A 23,867-nucleotide genomic window follows, 5' to 3' on the forward strand; every position below is an offset into this window, starting at 1 on the left:
GGCCTGTCTGCCTGTAATGAAGTACAATCACACAGCATCGCAGAGCGGGAACTGGCTCTTTATAAAAACCAGCCTCTTAAAAGCTAGGGCAAGATGGGAAACTGAGGCAGCAGGAGTGCCAGACTCGACCCAGGTTGCCGACTGCATCCCCAACAGGGCTCTGGCTGCCCCCTCCCGTGCCTCCCCTGCCCTCTTCCTCTGCAGTGGGCCCCCAGGGTGGGTGAGGGGTGCCACAGGGCCCTCCCAGCCACAGCCTCATGGAGGTCTCCACTCCCTTGCAGGCACTGATTCTGGCAGCGAGGTGCTCCCCGACTCCTTCCCGTCGGCGCCGGCAGAGCCACTGCCCTACTTCCTGCAGGAGCCACAGGACGCCTACATTGTGAAGAACAAGCCTGTGGAGCTGCGCTGCCGCGCCTTCCCCGCCACACAGATCTACTTCAAGTGCAACGGTGACTGGGTCAGCCAGAACGACCATGTCACACAGGAAGGCCTGGACGAGGCCACCGGTGAGCCCACCCCACTTGCTTGGGCACCCCAGGCCCAGAGGCACAAGCCTGGCTCCATATGAGACTTCACACAGCCATGGTGCCCTTCTGGGCCTCAGTTTCCCCCGCCCCCCCCTCCCCAGGCTTTACCATGGATTAGCATCTCCCCAAGTGCTGGCCACGTGTCCCAGCCTGACTTTGGGACCATCCCCTCTGCATTCAACAGCACCGAGTGCCCTATGAGCCCTCTACTTCCCCTTTCCATTCTCTCTCCATCCTTCTGCTTCTGTCAGGGGGCAAGTTCCCATCAGGTGGGGACTCTTGAGCCCTCCCAAACACCTGCCAAGCTCCCTGATTAACCAAGAGGGCTGGTCTCTGCCTCACAGCCCTGGCACCCCATGGCACCAACCCAGAATTCAATGCGATCGTTATTTTTACAGTTCCTTTCTGTTTGTGGAAAGTGATACTGGTTTCCATTCACAATAATGATATGGCATTTCCTGCACAGAAATAAGTTGTTTTAGGTTAAAAAGAAAGAGTTGATAGGATTAAGTAAATAACCATATAGGTGGTGCTGGGATGTAGCCCAAATCTGGAGAGAGAGAGGAGAGTGGCCGAAACTGGGAAACTCGGAAGCACGGGGTCCCTTCCTTCTTGGATATGTGGGGGGCCCTCGGTACCCCCAGAGGAGGCGGCAAAGCCCTGGGGCTCCCTGCATCTCCCAGAGTTGGGCCTGCCCCCAGGGTACCCTTGGGTCTAAGTGAGGGGCTCTTACTCACTTGTCACCAGGCCCCTGTTGGTAGTACAGCAGCCCTCGGGGTAAATAGCCCTTCCCTGGGCTTAAGACAGGCAGGTGGCTAATTTTGTATTTTTAGTTAGAGATGGGGTTTCTCCATGTTGCCCAGGCTGGTCTCGAACCCCTGACCTCAGGTGATCCACCCACCTTGGCCTCTCAAAGTGCTGGGATTACAGGCATGAGCCACTGTCCCCTCCAGCTACTCAGGAAGCTGAGGCAGGAGAATTGCTTGAACCCAGGAGGCGGAGGATGTGGTAAGCCAAGGTCGTGCCATTGTACAGCCTGGGCAACAAGAGTGAAACTCCATCTCAAAAACACAAAACAAAACAAAAACAAAAACAAAAACAAAAACAAAAAACCAGGCAGGTGGGACCCCCCTTCAGTCACCCGTCAGGCTCGGTGGGCTCCTGGGTAGCCTTCCTGGCTCCGTTTTGTTTTTCTCGTCTCTTTCTGGATCATTTTCTTTCCCCTTCATTGGCCCACTTTCTGTCCCTGGCTCTGTCTGCTCATTTCTCTCTCTCTTCCGTATGTGTCTGTCTTGCTCTCCTCCCCATGGCCCGTCTTTCTTTTTCTCTCCATCCCCCTGTCTCTGTCTCATTCTCCGTCTCCCTGACATGTTGTTTCACTGTCCTTTCCCCCTCTCTAGTTTCTGTTTTGTCACACAAAGCTCACAGATTTCAGAACGAGTCAGGCTTAAAACCATACTCCGGAACATATTCAAGGTCGCTGAACCATATGCTTACAAATGGTTAAAATGCTAAAGTTTTATAGAATGTGTACTTTCACACAATTTAAACATAATTTTTAAAAATAGATTTGGAGCCCCATGCTCACCTAAAATATAAAAATAGAAAAAGGAATTTTTTTTTTTTTTTTTTGAGACAGAGTCTCGCTGTGTCGCCCAGGCTGGAGTGCAGTGGTCTGATCTTGGCTCACTGCAACCTCTGCCTCCCCGGTTCAAGCAATTCTCCTGCCTCAGCCTCCCGAGTAGCTGGGACTACAGGCATGCATCACCACACCTGGCTAACTTTTTGTATTTTTAGTAGAGACGGGGTTTCACTGTGTTAGTCAGGATGGTCTCGATCTCCTAACCTCATGATGTGTCTGCCTCAGCCTCCCAGAGTGCTGGGATGACAGGCATGAGCCACTGTGCCCAGCCAGAAAAAAAAGGAATTTTTAAGGGAAGCAAAACAACACCTATTTGCCAGCTGCCCTCACTCTCAGGCTGAGTGACCCTGGGGAAGTCACTCCACCTCTCTGAGCCCCAGTTCTCTTTGTAAACTGGGAAGTTGACAGAAGGTGCTGGTGAGGGGAGAGCCAGGTGGCACACGCACAGCATGGAGCAGCGTGCCAGAGCCCAGCAGGCAGTTGATAAACGCCTGCTTCCTCTGTCCTCTTTCCGGGCTTTCCTTGGCCTCTTTCTGTCAAACAGTCCTTACTTCTCTGCCCAGTGAGACCCTCTGGCCTGTATCAGAGGTCAGCCGTGGGGGTCCGGGCAAGGCAAGGGAACAGTGTGCCTGCTGGGGCCCCTCACGGGCCATTAGTAATAATAGCCCTGTGATTGTTACCAACAGTAACAGCGTGGCTCTTACTCCCCTGCCACCAGGCACACAGGCCCTGCCAGCCCTAGAAATTGGGGCACTGTTGTCCCCATTAGCTGCAAATAATGGGCAATGCTTCCTCGGCAATGATGGGGCCTGATTCCACTTCAGCCTCCTACTCTCTAGACCTGGCCTTCCCTGGCACTCTCTGAAGCCCTGAAAACACAGAGGACAGCTGGGGACCAGGAGAGGCAGAACGGGGCCCCAGCAGCTCATGGCAGATCAGGGTAGGCAGCCTAACCCTGGGTGTCCTGGGCCAGGTATTGCCATGCTTGGGAGAGCAAGCTGGCACTGGGTCCCAAGTCTGGGAGACCGAAGGGCCCTGTCTTGTGTGCCCTGCATCTCTGTGTGCCCTGCATCTCCGTGCTCCCTGCGTCTCTGTGCGCCCTGCATCTCCGTGCTCCCTGCGTCTCTCTCTGTGCGCCCTGCCTGGTAAGCAAGGGGCAGGGGCTCTGCTTCCTGGGCCATGCAGCACTGACTGTGAAGCCAGCCCCTCGGGCAGCCATAGCAGGCAGACACTGCCACCCACCCCTGAAGCATCCTCTTATCTGGATGGCAAACCCGCAGTCGCCTCCGTTTAGATACTTGACCATCAGGACAGGGCTGTCCTCCCTGTCTGGACTCCCTACACAAGGACCCCACCCTCCTCAACAATAAGAGAGTTATGGCAAAGACGTCATCAGGAGAGGTCCCAAAAGGAGTTGTGGGCGAGGGGACCAAGTTTAACCTGGGAAAGACACTGAGAGCTGACCTCTGTTCTGCGGCAGCTTGCTGGAGGACTTGGGGCCTACCACCTACCCTCTCTGGGCTTCAGTTTCTTCAAAGGTAAAAGAAGCAGCTGGTTGAGATCCAGATGACTTGCCAGAGTATATTTGTGTCCAGTGGGCACTGTGGCAGAGTAGCCAGCACCCAGTCTGGAGTACAGTGGTACAATCAACTGACTTGTTTAGAGTTTACCCCGAGAGTTTACTATGATGAGGGAGGGGTCTGAGGCTCAGAGAGGCCGAGTAACTTATCAGAGGTCTCCCAGCTGGGGTTTGAGGGTGAGTCCAGGACGCAAACCTGTCCAGCCATCCAACCCTGTCCTTACGCACTGTGCCACCGGGTGTGCGAACCTTAACAACCCATGGTGCAATGAGAGGATGAGCTAGGATACATTGCGGCAGGGAGGAGCAGCTTTAGAAATTCGGAGACACGAGACAGTCAGGGAGGCTTCCTGGAGAAAGAGGAGGGCTCTCTAACCTTTGGGGAGGAACTTCAGATGGATGTTCCCATTCCTGGCAGGTTCCCTCCTTTCCTGAGCGTGGAGCGCTTCATTGAGGGATGGTTGGCAGAAGACTGAGTAACCCTTTTCATAGGTTGGTGGGTCCCATTATCTAGGGAGTTTCCTAGGCCCTAGCAGGGAGCCATTGAGAGATCAGGGGCTCCCTGGAAGAGGGACTTCCTCAGCTCCAGGCACACAGGGCTTGAATGGTGACCAGGGAGAGCCAGCACCCCACCTCTGCACATGCTGAGCCCCCTTCCTGTGCCAAGCCCTGGGCCACTGCAGCAAGCAGAACAAAGCCCCATCTTGTTCTCCTGCAAGAGACAGACATTTAACCCATGAACGCGTCCATAAATAATCTGGGTCCAGTTAATGGTGGGTTCTGGGAGGAGATAAGCCTGGGTAGGGGAGTGATTACTGCATAGACAAACATCCGGAGCAGCAGTGGGAGTGTCGAGCCATGGGAGAGTATGGGGGAGGCACAGCGGGGAGGGGGCTTTCCTCAGGAAGTGAGGCTGAGCTGAAATCTGGCCGTGACTGGGAAGCCACTGGGCCCAGAGGAGACAGAAGAGTTCCAGGCAGGGGACTGATGTGCAAGGGCCCGTGGCTGCGGAGCCAGGGCACACGGGGGTCTGGGAGACACCTGGTGAGGCCACCGTGGGGTGAGAATGGTGGATGCACAATGCAGCTCAGAGCCACTTGCAGGGATGACCCTGCCGGCCGGCAGGCCACTGAGACCCCACAGGAAGGGTCTCCTATCAGGGAGGAATGACACACCACCTGTGCATTTTGGAGATGACACTAGCTGCCAGGTGGAGCACACTGGATGGGGCAGAGGGCTTGTGTTAGCCTCTGCAGTGTGCAGGTGAGTGGCCGTGAGGCTTGGGCCAGGGTGGAGACAGGAGCTAGGAGGAATGGGTGGAAAGGGGCACCTGGGTGGGAGAGCCAGCAGGACCCGAGGTGGAAGGCAGAGGGGTGTCCTATGCCTCACATGCTGGCTTTGCCCCTGCCCCCTGACAGTTCTCTCTTTTCCTCCCAGGCCTGCGGGTGCGTGAGGTACAGATCGAGGTGTCGCGACAGCAGGTGGAGGAGCTCTTTGGGCTGGAGGATTACTGGTGCCAATGTGTGGCCTGGAGCTCTGCGGGCACCACCAAGAGTCGCCGAGCTTACGTCCGCATTGCCTGTACGCCACCTTGACCCCCACCCCGACCCCCCACCCTGTCCCTGCAGGACCCTTACCCATCACCGAGGATGCTGGAGAGGGAACTTCACATCTGTGGGGCCCCCTCCACCATCCTTGGCGGAGGATGCCCATGGCAGAGACATCCCAGCACATGGATGCCAGCTCAGAGAGGGCTCCTAGACCCAAAACCTGCACCCCTTTTCATCTACTTCTATAGAAAAGAAGCTGGCAGCTTCCTCACCCATCCTATCCTGGGCTACTATGTGCTTAGGATCCCAGAGTCAGGGAAGGAACCCTGGTCCCCCAAGTCAGCCTAGTGAGGCCCCTTCCTTTGGAGAAGAGGAAATTCCCCAGGCAAAGGCCAGGTGGGCCCATGAACAGTTCCTTGGGTCTGCACTGCCACCCAGTGGCCACAGTGTAGCACATCAGGTTCCAATCCTGCCCACACCTGACTGCCTTGGGACCCTCTCGCTTCTCCCAGACCTGCGCAAGAACTTCGATCAGGAGCCTCTGGGCAAGGAGGTGCCCCTGGACCATGAGGTTCTCCTGCAGTGCCGCCCGCCGGAGGGGATGCCCGTTGCCGAGGTGAGCGGGGACGTAGGGACCACTGAGCACGGCCCTGTGGCCATGCCTACAGGGGCCAGACAGGCATGGTATTCACCACCAGCCATGATGCTAGTCTCCCAGAGCCCTTCCCCTTTTACAGATGAGATCCAGGCTTGGGACAGGAAAGGGAGCTGCCACCTCTGCAGAACGCAGCACATGCCAGATCCCAGCTGGGCCTGCCACAGGCATAATGCCACAGGATGGGGAGGCTAGGGCAGAAATCCCCAGAACTCCTTCGCAGGGGCTCCCTAGGTAGACCCCCAGCTCAGTCTCTGTCTCCTGCCCCACTCAGAAGCCAAGGCCCCAGGTTTATGGCTGCCAAAGAGTCCCATGATGCGTGTGTGCGTGTGTGTGTGTGTGTGAGTGTGTGTGTGTGTGTGTGTGTGTGTGTGTGTGTGTGTGTTCTCCCCCGCCAGCTGGTCACCCCTTCCTGAAAGCACATAGCCTTTGGATTGCCTGTCCTCTCTCACCGTCCGTACCTGTGTTCCAGACACTCCCTGCACTGGTGGTCCAGGGATTAGGGCTTTGCCCAGTGGAGCAGAGGGTTGGGGCAGTAGGGACCATGAACTTCCAGCCTGGGATCAGCCCTGTCTGATCCCCAGAACCGTGCACTCATCACTCAGCCTCTCCCAGCCCTAGCTCTCCTCTGCACAGCGGGTTCAGACAAACACCCCTGGCTCATGTATCCCAGGCACTTGGCACGCTGGTCTCTGCAGCTGCCCTGCAAAGCGATGTTACCATTCCATCCTACAGCGGGGAAACAGGGCTGGGAGGGGCCCAGTGGCCACCTAGGGCGAGGCAGCTGGTGAGTGGCAGAGCTGGGGTTTGGACCCAGGTCTGCCAGATCTAGGAACGGGAGGTGTTAATGATAAAGACAGATCCTCCTAGCTAGTGCTTATTTAGTTAGCTTAACTTACTCTGAGCACTGTTCTCGGCACCTCACACATGCTAACGCGTGTAATCCTCACGATGGATCCTATGGGGTAGGTGCTATTCATTTCCATCTTGCAGTTGATGAAACTGAGGCCCTGAGTGGTAAGTCCCCTCCCAAGACTGCCCGGCTGGCAAATGGCGCTCTTAACCACGGAGCTGTACGGTGCTATAGTTCCCCCAAGGTCCTGCCTTGTCACCGTCACGACCGTGGCTTGGACCCAGGTAGAACTGCCCTGTTTATGGTCAGACCTGCCCCGGGCCCTCACTGCCCTCTCACCCCCACTCTTGCAGGTGGAATGGCTCAAGAATGAGGATGTCATCGACCCCACCCAGGACACCAACTTCCTGCTCACCATCGACCACAACCTCATCATCCGCCAGGCCCGCCTGTCGGACACGGCCAACTATACCTGCGTGGCCAAGAACATTGTGGCCAAACGCCGGAGTACCACTGCCACCGTTACCGTCTACGGTGCGGGCCTCTCGGGGTGGGAGGGGCAGATACCTTCAAGGGAGGGGAGGGGAGAGCCTGGGGCTAGGTAGGACCCCTGGATTGGTAGGGAGGATGCAGCCCAGAGAGGGGAAGTGATTTGACCAAGGTCACAACGCGGCAAAATTCATGGCCAAGTTGGACATTCCTGGGTCCCCAGCCAGGAGCACTCCCCAGTTCTCAGGATGCCTTGGCTAACTCTGACAGAGAAGACCCAGTTCTCTCCAAGTCTGGGGGCTGAGGCAGGGCCCAGTCAGTGTGCCCAGAAGCCTGTTGTCCTGGTAGAGTTAAGGACTGATGCCCAGGCTTGTAAGCTGTTCTCTGCTGCCCCCTTGGGCCCTATGGGTGGAAGGAGTGGAGCCAAAGCTAAGCTGACTTTACAGAGTTCTAGAAAGAGCCCCAGGCAGAGTCCCAGGCCCCCATCACTCCCAGGGTGACCCTGGGGAAGTGGCAGCCCTTTCTGGACCTTCTTTGCCGTCTGACAACAAGGTGGGGGCATAGACCGTAACTTCCCGGGTCCCCTCTAGTGCTGGCGGTTGCAGCCCAGCTCTGCCTGCCACTTCTGAATCCCTCACTCTGTAGGCAGAAAGGGTCTCACCAGGGAGGCCAGGCTTCAGCAGAGGAGCCTCATCAGGGTGAGGGATGGGTTTGGGGGAGGGTAGAGGGTCCCAGAGCCAGGCCAACCAGGTGACAGCTGCTGCCTTGCAGTGAATGGCGGCTGGTCCAGCTGGGCAGAGTGGTCACCGTGCTCTAATCGCTGTGGCCGAGGCTGGCAGAAGCGCACCCGGACCTGCACCAACCCCACCCCACTCAACGGAGGGGCCTTCTGCGAGGGCCAGGCCTTCCAGAAGACCGCCTGCACCACTGTCTGCCCAGGTAAGGTGACTTGTCCCCACTTAGCCCCACCCTGAACCCTGTCCCATCCTCTGTATTGTGTGCCAGAGCCAGGATGGCCATTCTCTCCCCAGCATGGGGAGCAGAAGGTGCGTGGCCCAAGCCCACAGCCGACTGCCCAGGCTGGACTAGATGCTCAGAGGCTCTGAGCGGTGGCCCCTTCTCTCTCACCCTCTAGGCTGGGCTCTTCTGCCCTCTGAGCCAAGGGTTCTGAGTGTCAGTGTGTCAGCCCCAGGCCAAGGTTTCAGAGCTGCCCAGCCTCAGGGACAGCCTTTTGCCCATAACAGTTAAGACAACCGTGGCCACAGACCCTATTGCTACTGACAATCCTCCCACTCATCTCACTCTCCGTGCGGCCCCTCTGCTCCCCTGCCCCCGCACATGTGCTGCGTTCTCTCCCTTGGGCGGCATGTTTGTGCCTACACTGTTTTTCTTTACCCTATTTGTGTGTGTGTGTGTGTGTGTACGGTTGTGGACTGGGCTGTCTCGTGTTGATAAGCTTACACATCTATCTGTACCCTCTTTGTCCACCTGCCTGGTTCATCTGGCCGCTCCTTGGCATGGGCCATGTGGATATCACGTGGATTTCCCTGTGTGGCACACATGTGTCCTGGGTTCCTCTTTTCCTTCCATGGTGTGTTTGCATGCGCGTGTGTTCAGGCATTGCTGTGTTCTGCACACGTGACCGTGTGTGCCCATGTCTGTGTGTGCATGTGCTCCTGTGTGTCATACTCTTAACAGTTGATGGGGCATGGACGGAGTGGAGCAAGTGGTCAGCCTGCAGCACCGAGTGTGCCCACTGGCGCAGCCGCGAGTGCATGGCGCCCCCGCCCCAGAATGGAGGCCGTGACTGCAGCGGGACACTGCTCGACTCTAAGAACTGCACAGACGGGCTGTGCATGCAAAGTGAGTCATGGGGAAGTTGGGGCCCTGGAGGTGGGGACTCTGGAGCCATGTAAGGGTCCCCAAGCCCAGCCCCATGCCTCAGTGCCCGGCCTGCAGTGTGGCGTCATCAGGGTCTCTGCCCCCCACCACATCCCTCATCTCATCTCACTGTTCCCTTGCCTTCCCTGCCGTCCTTTCCCTGTCACCTGTGTCATTGTCTTTCCCTTTATTTCCCTTGACAGATAAGAAAACTCTAAGCGACCCCAACAGCCACCGTAAGTCCCATTTCATGGCTGTCCTTTTTCCCCTGGGGGATCCCTGGTTCTCCTTGGCTGGCTTTACCTGGGTGCAGGGTTCAGGGCAGGGAAAGCTGCAGGTGCCCCCACCCACCCCCCATGGGGTCACCGACACCTGACACTGCATGTGTCTGCATCTCCATCGCGGCAGACAGGCAAACCCTTGGCTAACAGAAGAGAAAGGCCCTAGGACACCCCACTGAGCCTCCTCTCATAGGAGGGGAAACTGAGTCTCGGAGAGAAGAAGGGAATTGCCAGAGACCCAGCCAAGAAGTAGCAGAGCCAAGATTTGAACCCAAACATTTTTGTAGCCAAAGCGGGTGTTCTTAGCCATATGCCCTTGGCCTTCCTCTCTGGGCCAGGTCCAGGGAGTCACCATTTCAGTCCAGCCTCATGCCCCTTTGCTGTGCCTCCACCTCAGCAGCTGGGCCAAGCCTCCCAAATTGTCTGTGATGCCCGCTGCCCAGCGCCAGTTCCCGAGGGCTCGCCCTCCAGCCCCAGAGGCTGTGCCGCCGCTGCATTCACATCACAGCAACAAAGCCACTTGAGCAGATTGGCCCATGGTAATTAAACTACAATTTCCAGATAGTTCTGGCATCATAAAATCAGTGAGGCCCTCGCCCGAGCTCACTGGGGGTCAGGCTGGGGATGACTGGAGTGTAAATCACCGGGCAAGTGGCCTGGGTGTTAGTGAGGGCATCAGGAGGCAGAGCCAAGCTGGGGGAGCCATTTCTCTGCTGAGCCAGGAGCCCAGCCCTGAGGGGTCCTCTGGGGAGCCCAAGAGTGAGGGCTGCTGGGAGAGATACAGCAGGACAGAAGTCGGAAGTGAGCAGACATCCAGGGCTGGGAGCTATGCCCTGCCTTGCTGAAAGCCTCAGGCTGGCCCCAAGTGCAGAGTGTGGAGGACTCCAGGAGGAGGAAGCAGGCCTGCTTCTCTGAGGGACCTCCAGGGAGAGAGCACGTGAACAGGTGCTTCCTGGAGCTCCCGAAGGAAGCAAGGGGGAGAGCAGCCATCTTGGCTGCCATCTTTGCTCTCCCTGAACTGCCCAGTGTGGAAGCCACCAGCCATAAGCAGCGGTATGAACTTACATATAGCTTAATTAAAATTAGATACATTTTTAAATTCAGTTCCTCCATGGTACAGGCCACATTTGAGTTGTTCAGGAGCCATATGTGACTAGTGGCTGCATACGGGACAGTGCAGACGTAGGCTACTCCACCACTGTAGAAAGCTCTACTGCGGCCAGGCGTGGTGGCTCAAGCCTGTAATCCCAGCACTTTGGCAGGCCGAGGCGGGTGGATCACGAGGTCAAGAGATCGAGACCATCCTGGTCAACATGGTGAAACCCCGTCTCTACTAAAAATACAAAAAAATTAGCTGGGCATGGTGGCACGTGCCTGTAGTCCCAGGAGGCTGAGGCAGGAGAATTGCCTGAACCCAGGAGGCGGAGGTTGCGGTGAGCCGAGATCGCGCCATTGCACTCCAGCCCGGGTAACAAGAGCGAAACTCCGTCTCAAAAAAAAAAAAAAAAGAAAAAAAGAAAGCTCTACCGCACAGTCCTACTTCAGGCCCTGCCACTTTGACTGCGGTGCTTCCTGCCTGGCCGTGTCTGCCTGGGGGAGGAAAGTGTAGCCGTGGGTGACCTCCCTGGCCCATCCTTCTCCCGCCTGCTTACCTCTTCTCCACCCCGTCGCCGTGCGTCTCATCCCATGCCTTCGGCTCCCCGTCCCTCCACCTCCTACCCTCAGAGCATGGAATGGAAGAAGAGGTCAGAACAGCTACTTACAAAGAAGCAGAGCCAGGGCCTTTGGTCCTGTGGAAATTGCTGTAGACTCACTGGTTTTCATCCCAGCACCCACAGGGCAAATGGTGTAGCCCCAGTGACTCCCAGCCACAGACCCTGTCTCCTCAGCAGTGAGCATGAGTTCAAACATGGCATGATCATGTTTGTTCTTTTTTTTCTCATTGCCACAACTAGGAGGGCAGTAAGGCAGGGGCTTCTAGCCCGTCTTACCAATAGAGGAGTTCAGGGCTTGCCCGAGGTTGCCAGCCTGTGGAAGCAGGGCTCAGACTGGAACTCAGCACCACGCTGGTTGGCCCTGGGCCCTGCCCTTTCCAGGGACCCAGGGCCTCCCTGACTCCCCCAGCACCTGGTCTGCCCCTTATGTGGTCCTCCTGTCCCCGCAGTGCTGGAGGCCTCGGGGGATGCGGCGCTGTATGCGGGGCTCGTGGTGGCCGTCTTCGTGGTCGTGGCCGTGCTCATGGCAGTGGGGGTGGTGGTGTACCGCCGAAACTGCCATGACTTCGACACCGACATCACTGACTCATCTGCCGCTCTGACCGGCGGTTTCCATCCTGTCAACTTCAAGACGGCGAGGCCTAGTAAGAACCCGAGGGTGTCTGGGGTGGTTGGCAGAGGCAGGATACCCAGAGGGCTGTGGTGGCACCCAGACCAGAGCCAGGCTCTTGACTCCCTCCTGGGATTTTTCCAGAGTTTGCTCTGGAGATAACTATGTGGATGGGTGTGGATTAGAGAAATACAGAGAAGGAAGGGAATGACCCAGGCTGTGGGATTCCCAAAGCTTCCTGCAGCTGGCAGCAATTGAGCCTTTCACAGCTGGACATTTGGGTAGGATTTGCAGTGGGAGCTGGGCCAGTGAGCTGAGGCACAGCTGGGTCTGACTGTAGCCCCCACTCCTGCAGGCAACCCGCAGCTCCTACACCCCTCTGTGCCTCCCGACCTGACAGCCAGCGCCGGCATCTACCGTGGACCCGTGTGTGCCCTGCAGGACTCCACCGACAAGATCCTCATGACCAACTCTCCCCTGCTGGACTCCTTACCCAGCCTCAAGGTCAAGGTCTACAACTCCAGCACCACAGGCTCTGGGCAAGGCCTGGCAGATGGGGCTGACCTGCTGGGAGTCCTGCCGCCGGGAACATACCCTAGCGATTTCACCCGGGACACCCACTTCCTGCACCTGCGCAGTGCCAGCCTCGGCTCCCAGCAGCTCCTGGGCTTGCCCCGAGACCCGGGGAGCAGCGTCAGCGGCACCTTTGGCTGCCTGGGTGGGAGGCTCAGCATCCCCGGCACAGGTGAGCCTCTGCCCTGCTCGTGCATCAGCCTGGCCTTAGCACCTCCTCTGTGGGCTGCCCCAACACCCATCCAGCAGAAGATAGGGCTGCCCTATCCCATCTCACAGATGGGGAAGGGGAGGCCTGGCAGCAGGAGGTGAGTATAAAACAGAGAGGTCTGACTAAGAAGAAGTAGGCTTCAGGCCTGCCTGTGCCCTCACTAGGGCACAGGAACCCTGGGCCGGCTACCTGCCGAGCCTCAGTGTCTCTGTTAAGTGAGAGAGAAAATTCTATGTAGTTCAGCAAACCTACAAAGCACTGTCCTAGAACTAGCAGCAGAGGGGCAGCAGTGTCCATCTTAGATTGCAAAGCCAGCAATTAGCAGCTTCCCAGCATCATACACTGAGTTAGGAGACACAGCTGGCACTTGGACCTCCAGTCCCCATAGCAATGTCAGAGACCCCTATCTTCCAAGACAAGCCAGCACTGGTCAGTGACCTGGCCGCTGCTTGCATCCAGTCCCCAGACCCTCTCTCCCACCTCTGGCTGGTGACCACCTGCAGCGCAGGACCCCTAGCTGGGGCCAACTTCCCAACCCCTTGTCTTCCTAAGCTCCTGGCCTCCCTGCTGACCTCCCTCTCCCCATAGGGGTCAGCCTGCTGGTGCCCAATGGAGCCATTCCCCAGGGCAAGTTCTATGAGATGTATCTACTCATCAACAAGGCAGAAAACACCCTGTGAGTAGAACCCCAGCCCCTGCTCCTTTTTCTTCCTCCCATCCCTTGCTGCCTGCCCACACTTGGCTCTCCTTCTAAGCCTGATGCTAAGACCAGAGTCCTCCAAGGAAAGCATTCGTCTTACTGTGTCCATGTTTAAAACTTGCAGAACCAACACCGTACATTGTAAAGCTCAAAGGCAATGGAGAGCTGGCTGCAAAGATGACAAACGGCTGAATATGCTTACTATGTAAAGAGATTTTGTAGATCAATAAGAAAAACTAAACACCTTACTGTGAAATTGGGCAAAGGATCTGAACAAGTGATTCACACACACTCTCTTTCACACACACACTGGCCAGCAGGTTATGAGAAAATGTTCAGTCTAATTTGTAGTCAAAGAAAACTAATGAAAACAACCATGAGGTATATCGGGATGTTTTTTAGATTAAGGAATTTGTAAGGACCTTTATCCAAGGTCCAAATGATAATACCCTGATGCTGGCCAGGGGAACATGGCCTCCTGTGGCACGTGGGAGCATGGACTGGAACCAGCTCTCTGGAGGGCGCTTTGGCGCGACCTGTCGAAAACCTTCCAAGATTATACAACCTCGGACAATTTAAGCAAGGAATTCTGAGCTATGATAATGTTGCAGTGGGATAGCAAAAATCCGCAAACAACCTCAAGGTTCATGGCATTTTCTCTGCCTCCTTTGCCCCGACGACCTCTGGGAATGCAGAGCCCTGAGTGGCAGAGCTGCCCTCCACCTCCCGGGCAGTGGGCAGACTTGGGTGCCCAGCAGGACTCTGCACCCTTGCTGAGCTCTCCAGGCCTCCCCTCACTGCCTCCCTCCTGCCCTGTGTCCTCCCCAGCCCGCTGTCAGAAGGGACCCAGACAGTGTTGAGCCCCTCGGTGACCTGCGGGCCTGCAGGCCTCCTGCTGTGCCGCCCCATCATCCTCACTGTACCCCACTGTGCCGAAGTCAGTGCCGGCGACTGGATCTTTCAGCTCAAGACCCAGGCCCACCAGGGCCACTGGGAGGTGAGAGCCAGGGTGAAGCCTGGCCCAGCTCTCCCAACCTGCCCTGGGCAGCAAGAGAAAGCCCCTTGCATCTGGCCCAGACCAAATCACTGTGACCACTACCCCACCCTTGCTGTCCCCTTCAGGAGGTGGTAACCCTGGACGAGGAGACCCTGAACACACCCTGCTACTGCCAGCTGGAGCCCAGGGCCTGCCACATCCTGCTGGACCAGCTGGGCACCTACGTGTTCACGGGCGAGTCCTACTCCCGCTCAGCAGTCAAACGGCTCCAGCTGGCTGTCTTCGCCCCCGCCCTCTGCACCTCCCTGGAGTATAGCCTCCGGGTCTACTGCCTGGAGGACACACCTGTGGCACTGAAGGTAGGGCCAACTGCAGATGCCCACACAGCCCTGGTCAGCCAGCTGCATGGTCTCTGCCAGCATCTCCGTCCCCAGGCTCATGGGCCCTCCCCGCCACCAGCCTTATTAAGTCACGCATGCAGCCTTCACACACTGAAACAGCCTTGGGTACAGGGCCTGCCTCACCAAGATCCAGGTTAGAGGTGGGAGGCAGACCAGGGATCCGTGAAGGCTCTGATGGGGTCTGTCCAGGACTGAGGGAGCATCAGACTGGGAGGGGCCCGGGCTGGTGGGGAGGATCTCTGAGAAAGCTGACATGCAGCAGTGAAGGGCATTCCAGACCAACAGAAATGACTGTGTTTCATATCTGTTTCAGCATGACCGACTGAAAGGCATAGGGAATGTGTGAATGTGAGGGCGGGAGAGATGGGCAGGGCCGAACTTCCCAGGAGCCGCAGGGGTCATCCCAAGGAATTTGGAATCTATCCTGTATGAACGGGGATGGACCCGGAAGACACCTGTTTACAGGTGCTCTTTAGCAAGCCTCTGTGGCTACACTCGGGTGGGTAGACGAGAGGTGGAGAGGCCTGTTGAGAAACTGGGGCTGGACCCTGGGCCACAGGTAGTGGCAGCAGCCAGGATAGGCGGGGCTGGATGCTGTGTATTATAGTCCGTCAAATGGACAGAACCAGTGACTGATGGGATGGGCAGCGGAAGCAGGGGTTAAGGCTGACAGCCAGGCTCCTAGCATGTGCAAAAGGATGGAGAGCAGTGCCCCAAGTGAAGGGTGGGTTGTACAGATGAGGAGTGGTTGGGACTGGAGGGAGGGAAGTGGGGGGGGGGGGTGTCTTTTAGTACCTAGAGCCTGATGATGGCAGGTGCGGAGCCCTGCATTAGCACCGCTATTCACCACCCGACCCCCCAGCATCAGAGCCCTTGCGCATTCCCCGAGTGCTCCTCCCATTCTCAGGAGCTCAGGCTCATCCTTCATGGTCCTTTCCGGTGGCTCTGGAATGCGCCTCCCATTCCTGCTCCCTTGTCCAACCCCTTCATCTCCCAGGCTCACGGGACTTGTTCCAAAGCCCACACTGCCGACAACATAGGTGAAAGGCCCATGAGAGAAGGAGTGTCCCATGCTGGGAGGACACTGGCTTGAGACTCCAGTGGCCCTGCAATGGGTGGGAGGCACCTGGGAAGTGCTCCTGCAGCCGGATCTCTTGGTCCTGGGTCACTGGCTAATGTCCAGCTTTGACCTCAGGGTGGTATAGAAATCAAGAGAGAAGTTACCAGGTTTTGGCCTGATGGCATTCTTTGTTTATTCAACCCCCCATCCATTATCCATCCATCTGTCCCTCTGTTCATCCATCCATCCATCTTTCTGTTCATCTGACCATACACTCATTTAGTCACCAGCCCATCTGTTTACCCATCATTGCTCATCTATCCATTCATTTATCTTTTCTTCCATCTTTCTATTCACAAACCCATCCTTGTATATCCATCTATATATTCATCTGTCTGTCTTTCTAGCCATCTATCCATTTATCCATCCATCTGTCCATTTATTAGCCATACGATCATCTGAAGATTCATTCATCTAGTCATCTGTCCCACTGTCTGCCATCCATCCATCATCCATTCATCTTCCCACACAATAAGCCCTCTGTGAGCTCTTGCAAATGCCCAGCCATGCACTCAGATGGGCCCCTGCCCACTGCCCCACAGAGTGCAGCAGAAGAGGCCCATTGGCCAAGTGCGATGGGCTCCCCTTCCCCATGCCCCTGGCCTACAGGAGGTGCTCGAGCTGGAGCGGACTCTGGGCGGCTACTTGGTGGAGGAGCCAAAACCCCTGGTGTTCAAGGACAGTTACCACAACCTGCGCCTCTCCCTCCATGACCTCCCGCATGCCCATTGGAGGAGCAAGCTGCTGGCCAAATATCAGGTGAGGGCTGGGCTCATGGGTGGGGAGGGGCACCACTTAAAGGCTGCCCAGGAATACCAGCTCCCTCCCGCTCTGTCCTGTGCCTTACCCGTCCCTGGGTCTCTCACCGCTGTCTCCATCTCCTCCCAGCCATCCCCAGGCACGTCCCCAAATTCACGGCGATGGGCAGCCACATGCACACTCCTGCCCTGTCACACACTCCCACGCACAGATGCCTGCGCCCTTCATCCTCACAGAACCTCCCCCCACCCTTCCAGGCATGCCCTCTGGCAGACTGTCCGTCTCATCTCTGACGCCACAGCCTGCTGCCCACCCAGCAGCACTTGAGACCATGAGGCCCCTCAGCCCCCAATACACACACACACACACACACACACACACACACACACACACACACACACCTGTGTCTTTCCCTCCCCCACATACACTGCCTCAGGTCCCTTCTAGAACTGAGGGCCTGACACCAACTCAGCTGGCTAGCTTAGGGGACTTGACCTCTGCCCATCTGGGAGGAGAGGCCTGAACTGCCCCCTGAAGCTCCCAACCCTTCCCAAAGCCTCCATTTCCATGAGGACAGGGCCGGCTGGCCTCGCCTGCCTGGTCCTAATGCCCTCCTCCTGCAGGAGATCCCCTTCTATCACATCTGGAGCGGCAGCCAGAAGGCCCTGCACTGCACTTTCACCCTGGAGAGGCACAGCTTGGCCTCCACGGAGCTCACCTGCAAGATCTGTGTGCGGCAGGTGGAAGGGGAAGGCCAGATATTCCAGCTGCACACCACGCTGGCGGAGGTGAGGGAAGGAGGGTGGGGAGGCAGATATTCCAGCTGCACACCACGATGATGGGGGTGAGGGAAAGGGGGCCAGATATTCCAGCTGCACATCACGCTGGCAGAGGTGAGGGAAGGGGGGCTAGACATTCCAGCTGCACACCACGCTGGCAGAGGTGAGGGAAGGGGGACTAGACATTCCAGCTGCACACCACGCTGGCAAGAGGTGAGGGAACGGGGGGCAGACATTCCAGCTGCACACCACGCTGGTGGGGCTAAGGGAAGGGGGGCAGATATTCCAGCTGCACACCACGCTAGCGGAGGTGAGGGAAGAGGGGGCAGGTATTCCAGCTGCACACCACTCTGGCGGAGGTGAGGGCCAGAGGACACTGTCCTCTGGGGTTTGGGGCTGGGAGGCACCACACAGACCCCTGTAGTTCCCTCTCACATCACAAGTCTGAGCAGGGATTTGGTCATGTTTTGCTAACAAGCATCATTCATTGATTGAGATCAATATTGATTTAGTGAGATCCGTGAATGCTTGGCATGTACCAGAAAACTTATATGATCTCATTAAATCTTCTCAAACACTGGGAGACGCATGACAGATATGATCCCCACCTGGGAGGTGAGAAAGTAGGCTTCAGGAAGGGCAAGGATTTGCACACGATACAATGGCAAGACTGGATTTGAACCCAGGCTGATACAAGGACCAGGCCTGTGGTTCTTAACCACTATAAATCCATATTGAGGTTTAAAAACCCAGGCCACCCAGGGCAACACTAGATCCTATTCTTGGGGCATTGTAAAGAGCACTGGATATAGGTCTGGACCCAGGTCTGCCACTAACTTGGCATGTGGCCATGAGCAAGCCACTCCACATTTCTAGACTTCACTTTCCACCTGTAAAATGGGTGTATGTGGGTTAGACTGTGGCTGAGGCTCCTTGGGGCTTCCTAACTATAAGGCTGCGTCTGCATTTGCCTGGGGCCTTACATAAGCATGGTGCACCCCCTGCCTTGCTCTTGGGAACTGACCCTTCAGGGGCAAAGCCCCTGCCTGAGCAGTAGGAGCCTGTCCAGAGGAGGTGGGAGTGACTCAAGCCTCAATGAACTCACAGTCCAAGGGCAGGGAGGCTGGAGGGCAGATGCTGAGCGCTGTGCCCCCCTCACTCTTGGTCCCCGCCCTTACAGACACCGGCTGGCTCCCTGGACACTCTCTGTTCTGCCCCTGGCAGCACTGTCACCACCCAGCTGGGGCCTTACGCCTTCAAGATCCCACTGTCTATCCGCCAGAAAATATGCAACAGCCTAGATGCCCCCAACTCACGGGGCAATGACTGGCGGATGTTGGCACAGAAGCTCTCTATGGACCGGTGAGTATCCCACACCATGGCCCACCCCGATCTCCTTCATCCTCAAGGCCTCACGGGGCAGGCAGGGCACACAGCCTGACAACCTGGACCAGCTCCCAGACCAGCTGCTCATTTGCCGCCATTTGTGGCAAATCAGGAACTCAGCATTGGACATGCAAAGTTCAAAAATACCGTTCCCTTGAGGAGCATCATGTCCTGGAGCCAGGCAGATGCTCAGGCCCTGCCCTTTTCCCATTGTGCGGGGTAACGCTCCACCTGCCCCTCTCCCAGAACAGGGAGACTCGAAGCCAGGGCATCAGCCCAGTGACGTCATTGTCAGCTCCTGTTATCTAGGACAGAGCAGGTGCTCTGGAGACACTTGCTGACTGACCAGATACACCTTGGTGTCGGAATCCTTTGGACAACTTCAAATGCTGGATAAACATAAGGCCAATGATAATCAGTATTATACGTATCGAAAAATTTGTAATAAACCTGCATCGAGCAGATGCTTTAGATTAGACATTTTACATAGAAATGAGTAGGACTTACAAAGATGGCTAAAGCTTTGTTCCTCCTGTCAGGGGAGTTCATGGGAGCAGGAGGGAGCACAGGTGGGAGGAACGACCACATGCTGGACGTGGCCATTCTCTCTTGGGGCCAGTGTCTTTCAATGATAATAATAACGATGATGATGAACGACATGGTTGCATGCTAGAGACAACACTAGATCATGTAAAGTAAGGGTGATCTGACTTCACATGATCTTGGATCTTGTTGAGAGGTAACTGGCATTGTTCTCATTTTGGGGTCAAGGAGACTGAGACTCTGAGCCACAGGTTCTGACTTGCCCAGAGCCACACGGTAGCTGGAATTCAGACCCAGGAGTCTGGGACTCCAAAGCCTACAGCCTTCCCACTTCCCCTTGTGCCCCTTTACCCGCAAGCTCCGGGGAAGGGCTGAGTGCTTGGGGATCTCAGTGCCCTCCTTCCCTCTGCCAGGTACCTGAATTACTTTGCCACCAAAGCGAGCCCCACGGGTGTGATCCTGGACCTCTGGGAAGCTCTGCAGCAGGATGATGGGGACCTCAACAGCCTGGCGAGTGCCTTGGAGGAGATGGGCAAGAGTGAGATGCTGGTGGCTGTGGCCACCGACGGAGACTGCTGAGCCTCCTGGGAAGGCAGGCTGGCAGGGACTGGCAGGAGGCAGGGGAGGGAGGCCCGAGGCAGCCTCCTGATGGGATATTTGGCCTCTGCTTCCTCCCAGTTCACAGCCAGAGTTGCCTCACCTCCTCCTCCCCTTCCCCCCTCCCCAGACCACGACCAGCCTTAGAAAATCCATGTACTCTGTTGTTAGAGGGCCCACAGTTCCATCTCCATTCCACACGCTCTCTCCCTTGGCCTCAGATCTCTGTGTGGGAACCAAGATGGGGCTGAAGCCTCTGGAGGCAGTTGGTGGGGGCAGGCAGGAGGCATCTCCCTCCACCCCCACCCCCCAGTCCCCCACTCCCCACCCTCAGCCCGACAACTTCTGGGTTCCATGGGTTTTAGTTCTGTTCTTCATTTTCCTCCTCCGTTATCGATTTCTCCTTTCTCCCTAAGCCCCCTTCGGCTTCCACACCCTTTTCCTCTTTGAAGAGTCGAGTACAATTCAGACAAACGGCTTTCTCCTGTCCAAAAGCAAAAAGGCAAAGGGAAGAAAGCAAGCAAGCTTCAGACTGCTTTAGTAAGGCTCAAAGAAGAAAAACACCAAAACCACAAGGGAAAAGAAAAACCCAGTTTCTTAGGAAACGCAAATGATTTATTATCCAAATATTTGGATAAGTCCTTTTTAAGAAAAAAAAAAAAAGAAAATGAAAAACAACACACAAAAAAATAGAAAACTCTCTTCTTGAGTGTGGATGAGAATGGACAGGCTCACACTTCTGACCAGGAGTGAATGTGCCTGTGTGTGTGAGTGTGTGTGTGTGTGTGTGTGTGTGCACGCGTACGCGTGTGCATTGTGGGGAGAACGACTGAACAGAGAGTACTTTGCTGCTAATGAATTCATCTTGGACTAAATTCGGACAAGGCCTCAGTTTCCCCAGTTGTGCAGGATGTAGGTCAGACAGGGTTTTCACTGTCTAGATTTAGATGGTTAGATTTCCCTCTAAAATCTTAAAGCAGATGCTGAATCCATAAAGCCAAGGAGTGCTGAGGGCCGGAGTGGGTGGCCCTCCTTCCCGCAGCCCCAGGGAGATGTCTCTGGCTCCTGGGAACCTGGATTAAGAAAGTTGGGATAGAAGAGGACTGGCCAGTCCAGCTGTGAGCCAGGGAGAATGTTCCAGTCTAGTTTTGGTCTGGTGGCTCCTAGAAAGGAATGTGGCCCAGAAGTGGGACTTGAACAGAGGGACAAAGTGGGGGGGGGGATAGTCCTCCACGGGCACCTCTCTCCTGTGGGCAGGATAGCTTTACCCTAGGGTGGTTCCAGCCCTGACACCCTCATCCCCTCCTCTACCCAGCAGCCTCTGGAGCAGGTGGACTGGAGCAGGGTGGTGCTCTCTTGATGGCCAGGAATCCAGAAACTAGCCTTCCCCAGCCTCGGTTTCTCCTTTTGTAAAGCAGAGTGATGGCTGAGAGGTCCGCTCTAGCTACGGAAGCCTGAGCTTCCCAGTGTCAGTCAGCCCTGCAGCGTGGGAGGCTGGGAGGCTGGTGGCCTGGTTGTGCTTTGCCCAGGAGTGAAGGAGGAGGCTGAGAAGCTGGTTTTCCAGCTCTGATCTCCACAAGCACCTCCTGTAACCCTCCTCTCACCCCCCCTCTACAGTCTGGGAGATCTGAAATAACCTTCCCCAGTGGGCGGGGTTGCCAGGGTGGAGGGCCGGCACACACCACCTCCACCCAACCTGTTCCAGGGCCCTGCATGGGGCAGCATGAGTCCCCGGCCTCATGCAGCTGCCTGCCAGTGGCTGGGACCAGGATCTTGCAGTCAGCATAGAGGCCTCATCAAAGGCCTCTCCCTCCCTCTTAGCACTCCAGGCAAGGCAGGTACCACCTTCCCTGACAGCTCTAGGCACTGACCCTAGGGCATGCCCCAGCAGGCCTCCGAGCAGCTGCTGGGACCCCTCTCAGCACATCCTGGCCTTTGAATGTCTGATATCATGAGAGGAAGGCAGGTTTTAGGGCCTCAGTTCCAGCCAGCATCCCCAGCCTGGCTTCCCTGCCATGGACTCAGTGGCTCATGGGGCTTCTGACCACCCACTAGCCCCGCTGTGGTGTGGCCTGGCTGTGGGCAGAGGAGGACTTGCCTGGAGATGTGAGAGAGGATTCCTTCCACCAGGGCTGCTGAGGGGCCAGGTCTGCCTCAAGGGCTGGGCCTTGGCTGGGCCCTGAGGTTGAGACCAAGGCTCCCCACCCTGGTGTGTCACGTGTGGATGCTGCCTTGGATGAAGGCAGTGAGCCTTCCCTGCCAAAGTGCCCCTCCCATGTGCTCGGCCTCACTGGTCACTGTTAGCCCCTGCACACGTGTGGGCCTCGGTCACGTGGCTTTGAGGTCAGCCTGACCAGGCTAGACCACACACGTGGTGACAGGTGGTGCCATTCTGCTCGCAGACTCTGAAGTGCCCACATGCAGCCTGGCAGTCCAAAGACCAGGAATCAAGTTGCCAATCTGCCGTTAAACTGCTGTGTGACTTCAGGCATATCACTGCCTTCTCTGGGCTTCAGTGTCCTTTTCATACCTAGAAGGCTGTGGTCCGAGGCTCTTTGGGTTCAGACACTCTGTGCTAGGCTTCTGTAGGGGACCCTGTGGTCTGCCGTGCCAGCCTCCCTGTTCTTTTCTGTCCTCCCCGCCCCACCCTCAAAAGCTGCTTGCTCTGCCCCCAGGACAGGAGCTTGACGGATGAGGTGCAGCCAGCCACCCAGGTGCCATTTTCAGTCTGACTTCCGGAAATGTGCACCATGTCCCGGAGCACAGACCAATTGGCTGGAGCCTCTTGGGAGGGTTCAAACTGTCCCGCTCTATGAGAAACTCCCAGAAAAGGATTCGCCGACTCCATCCGTCTGTGGAGGCTGCCTGCCTCTGGGGTGGGATCAGTGGTTTCTCCTCCAGTTCAGACCCAAGAGGCAGCTCCACAGGGCGTGTACCTGGTGGGCAGCAGCTCAGGTACTGTTGAAGGTGGCGGGGCCCTTACACAGGTGTTTCTATCTCTCTCCTCTCTGGGGTGCGTGTGTGCGTGCCTGTGCTTTTCTCTGTGGGCACATCAGACTGCCCCTCCGAGAACACGTGCGCGTGTCCCCACCTGAGCGTGTGTGTGTGTGTGTGTGTGTGTGTGTATATTTGTGTGTGCGCGCTGCCTCTGCGTCCCAGGTTTGGACATCTGGAGGTTGGTGTGCCTGTCTTCTGCCCTCCCTGAGCCCACAGGGTCAGTCAGTGTATCTTCTACGTGCCTCTCCCTCTGCCTTCTCTCACAGTGCCCCCCCCCACCGCTCCAGAGCTCAGGGGCAGGGCTTCTCCTGAGGATGCAGGGGACCCTCCTCATCTCCTGGACCCTCCAGGGCCCTCTGGTCCATGTTCTCCAGCTCCCAGGCAGCTGAGCTGGTCCCTTAGGAGAGGTGACCAGGAGCTTCAATGCAGGGAGCTCTCAGGGGGGCAAAGGGCTGGACCCCTGCCAGGGCCAGGGACACGGTTATATGCCTGGGGGGGAGTGCAGGGCCCCAGGGATGGCCCCCAGTCCCACCTCTGTTTATTCTGTAAACTCCAACCTCTAAATAACCTTTAGCATTCCTATTGTAACAAAATTAATTTTTATGAAATAAATTATATTTCCTAGTCTAATAAAATCCAGGTGGCATTGGCTGTCTTCCTGTTGGCAACTGGGAATGACTGCGCTGCTCTTCTCAAAATTCCATGGAAGGTGAAGGTGTCACTGTCAGTTCTGAGCTCTCTGACCCCCAGTAGATGATCAAGCCCCACTGTCTCATTTTGTAGGAGGGAAAACTGGCTCAGAGAGCCCCTAGAGTCACACAGCAAGGTAGAGCCCGTGCTGCATCTGGATCGTGGTCCCTGCTGGATCTGTTCAGGAGTTCATCTTGTGAGTCTGACGGGGGCTAGGTCATGGGTGAGAGGAACAACACAGAGATGAAGCCCAGGCATCCCTGTCCGTCTCTGAGGAGTTCAGAAAGGGGGGATCCCCAAGGGCGCTGAGGCTGAGGGGTCACTTCAGAAAT

General features: G+C 56.6%; 1 protein-coding gene across 2 annotated transcripts in view; it reads left to right on the forward strand.

Moving 5' to 3' along the window:
* Nucleotides 1-23,480, forward strand: part of UNC5B (unc-5 netrin receptor B) — a 93,079-nt gene extending 69,599 nt beyond the window's left edge. The window contains exons 2-17 of one of the 2 annotated variants that reach the window (XM_039478265.2): nucleotides 282-506; nucleotides 5,186-5,329; nucleotides 5,811-5,914; nucleotides 7,160-7,340; nucleotides 8,067-8,234; nucleotides 8,994-9,158; nucleotides 9,380-9,412; nucleotides 11,622-11,816; nucleotides 12,138-12,527; nucleotides 13,155-13,242; nucleotides 14,095-14,263; nucleotides 14,389-14,622; nucleotides 16,394-16,543; nucleotides 17,167-17,331; nucleotides 18,503-18,684; nucleotides 19,665-23,480. In XM_039478265.2, coding sequence (XP_039334199.1) covers nucleotides 282-506; nucleotides 5,186-5,329; nucleotides 5,811-5,914; nucleotides 7,160-7,340; nucleotides 8,067-8,234; nucleotides 8,994-9,158; nucleotides 9,380-9,412; nucleotides 11,622-11,816; nucleotides 12,138-12,527; nucleotides 13,155-13,242; nucleotides 14,095-14,263; nucleotides 14,389-14,622; nucleotides 16,394-16,543; nucleotides 17,167-17,331; nucleotides 18,503-18,684; nucleotides 19,665-19,830 — 2,759 coding nt within the window. In that variant the 3' untranslated portion in view covers nucleotides 19,831-23,480. The remainder of the gene's footprint in view (nucleotides 1-281; nucleotides 507-5,185; nucleotides 5,330-5,810; nucleotides 5,915-7,159; nucleotides 7,341-8,066; nucleotides 8,235-8,993; nucleotides 9,159-9,379; nucleotides 9,413-11,621; nucleotides 11,817-12,137; nucleotides 12,528-13,154; nucleotides 13,243-14,094; nucleotides 14,264-14,388; nucleotides 14,623-16,393; nucleotides 16,544-17,166; nucleotides 17,332-18,502; nucleotides 18,685-19,664) is intronic. The other variant, XM_039478266.2, reaches the window with a different exon arrangement.
* Nucleotides 23,481-23,867: the final 387 nt, after the last annotated feature.

The sequence above is a fragment of the Saimiri boliviensis genome, chromosome 12 (assembly GCF_048565385.1).
Source record: "Saimiri boliviensis isolate mSaiBol1 chromosome 12, mSaiBol1.pri, whole genome shotgun sequence".
NCBI lineage: Eukaryota > Metazoa > Chordata > Mammalia > Primates > Cebidae > Saimiri > Saimiri boliviensis.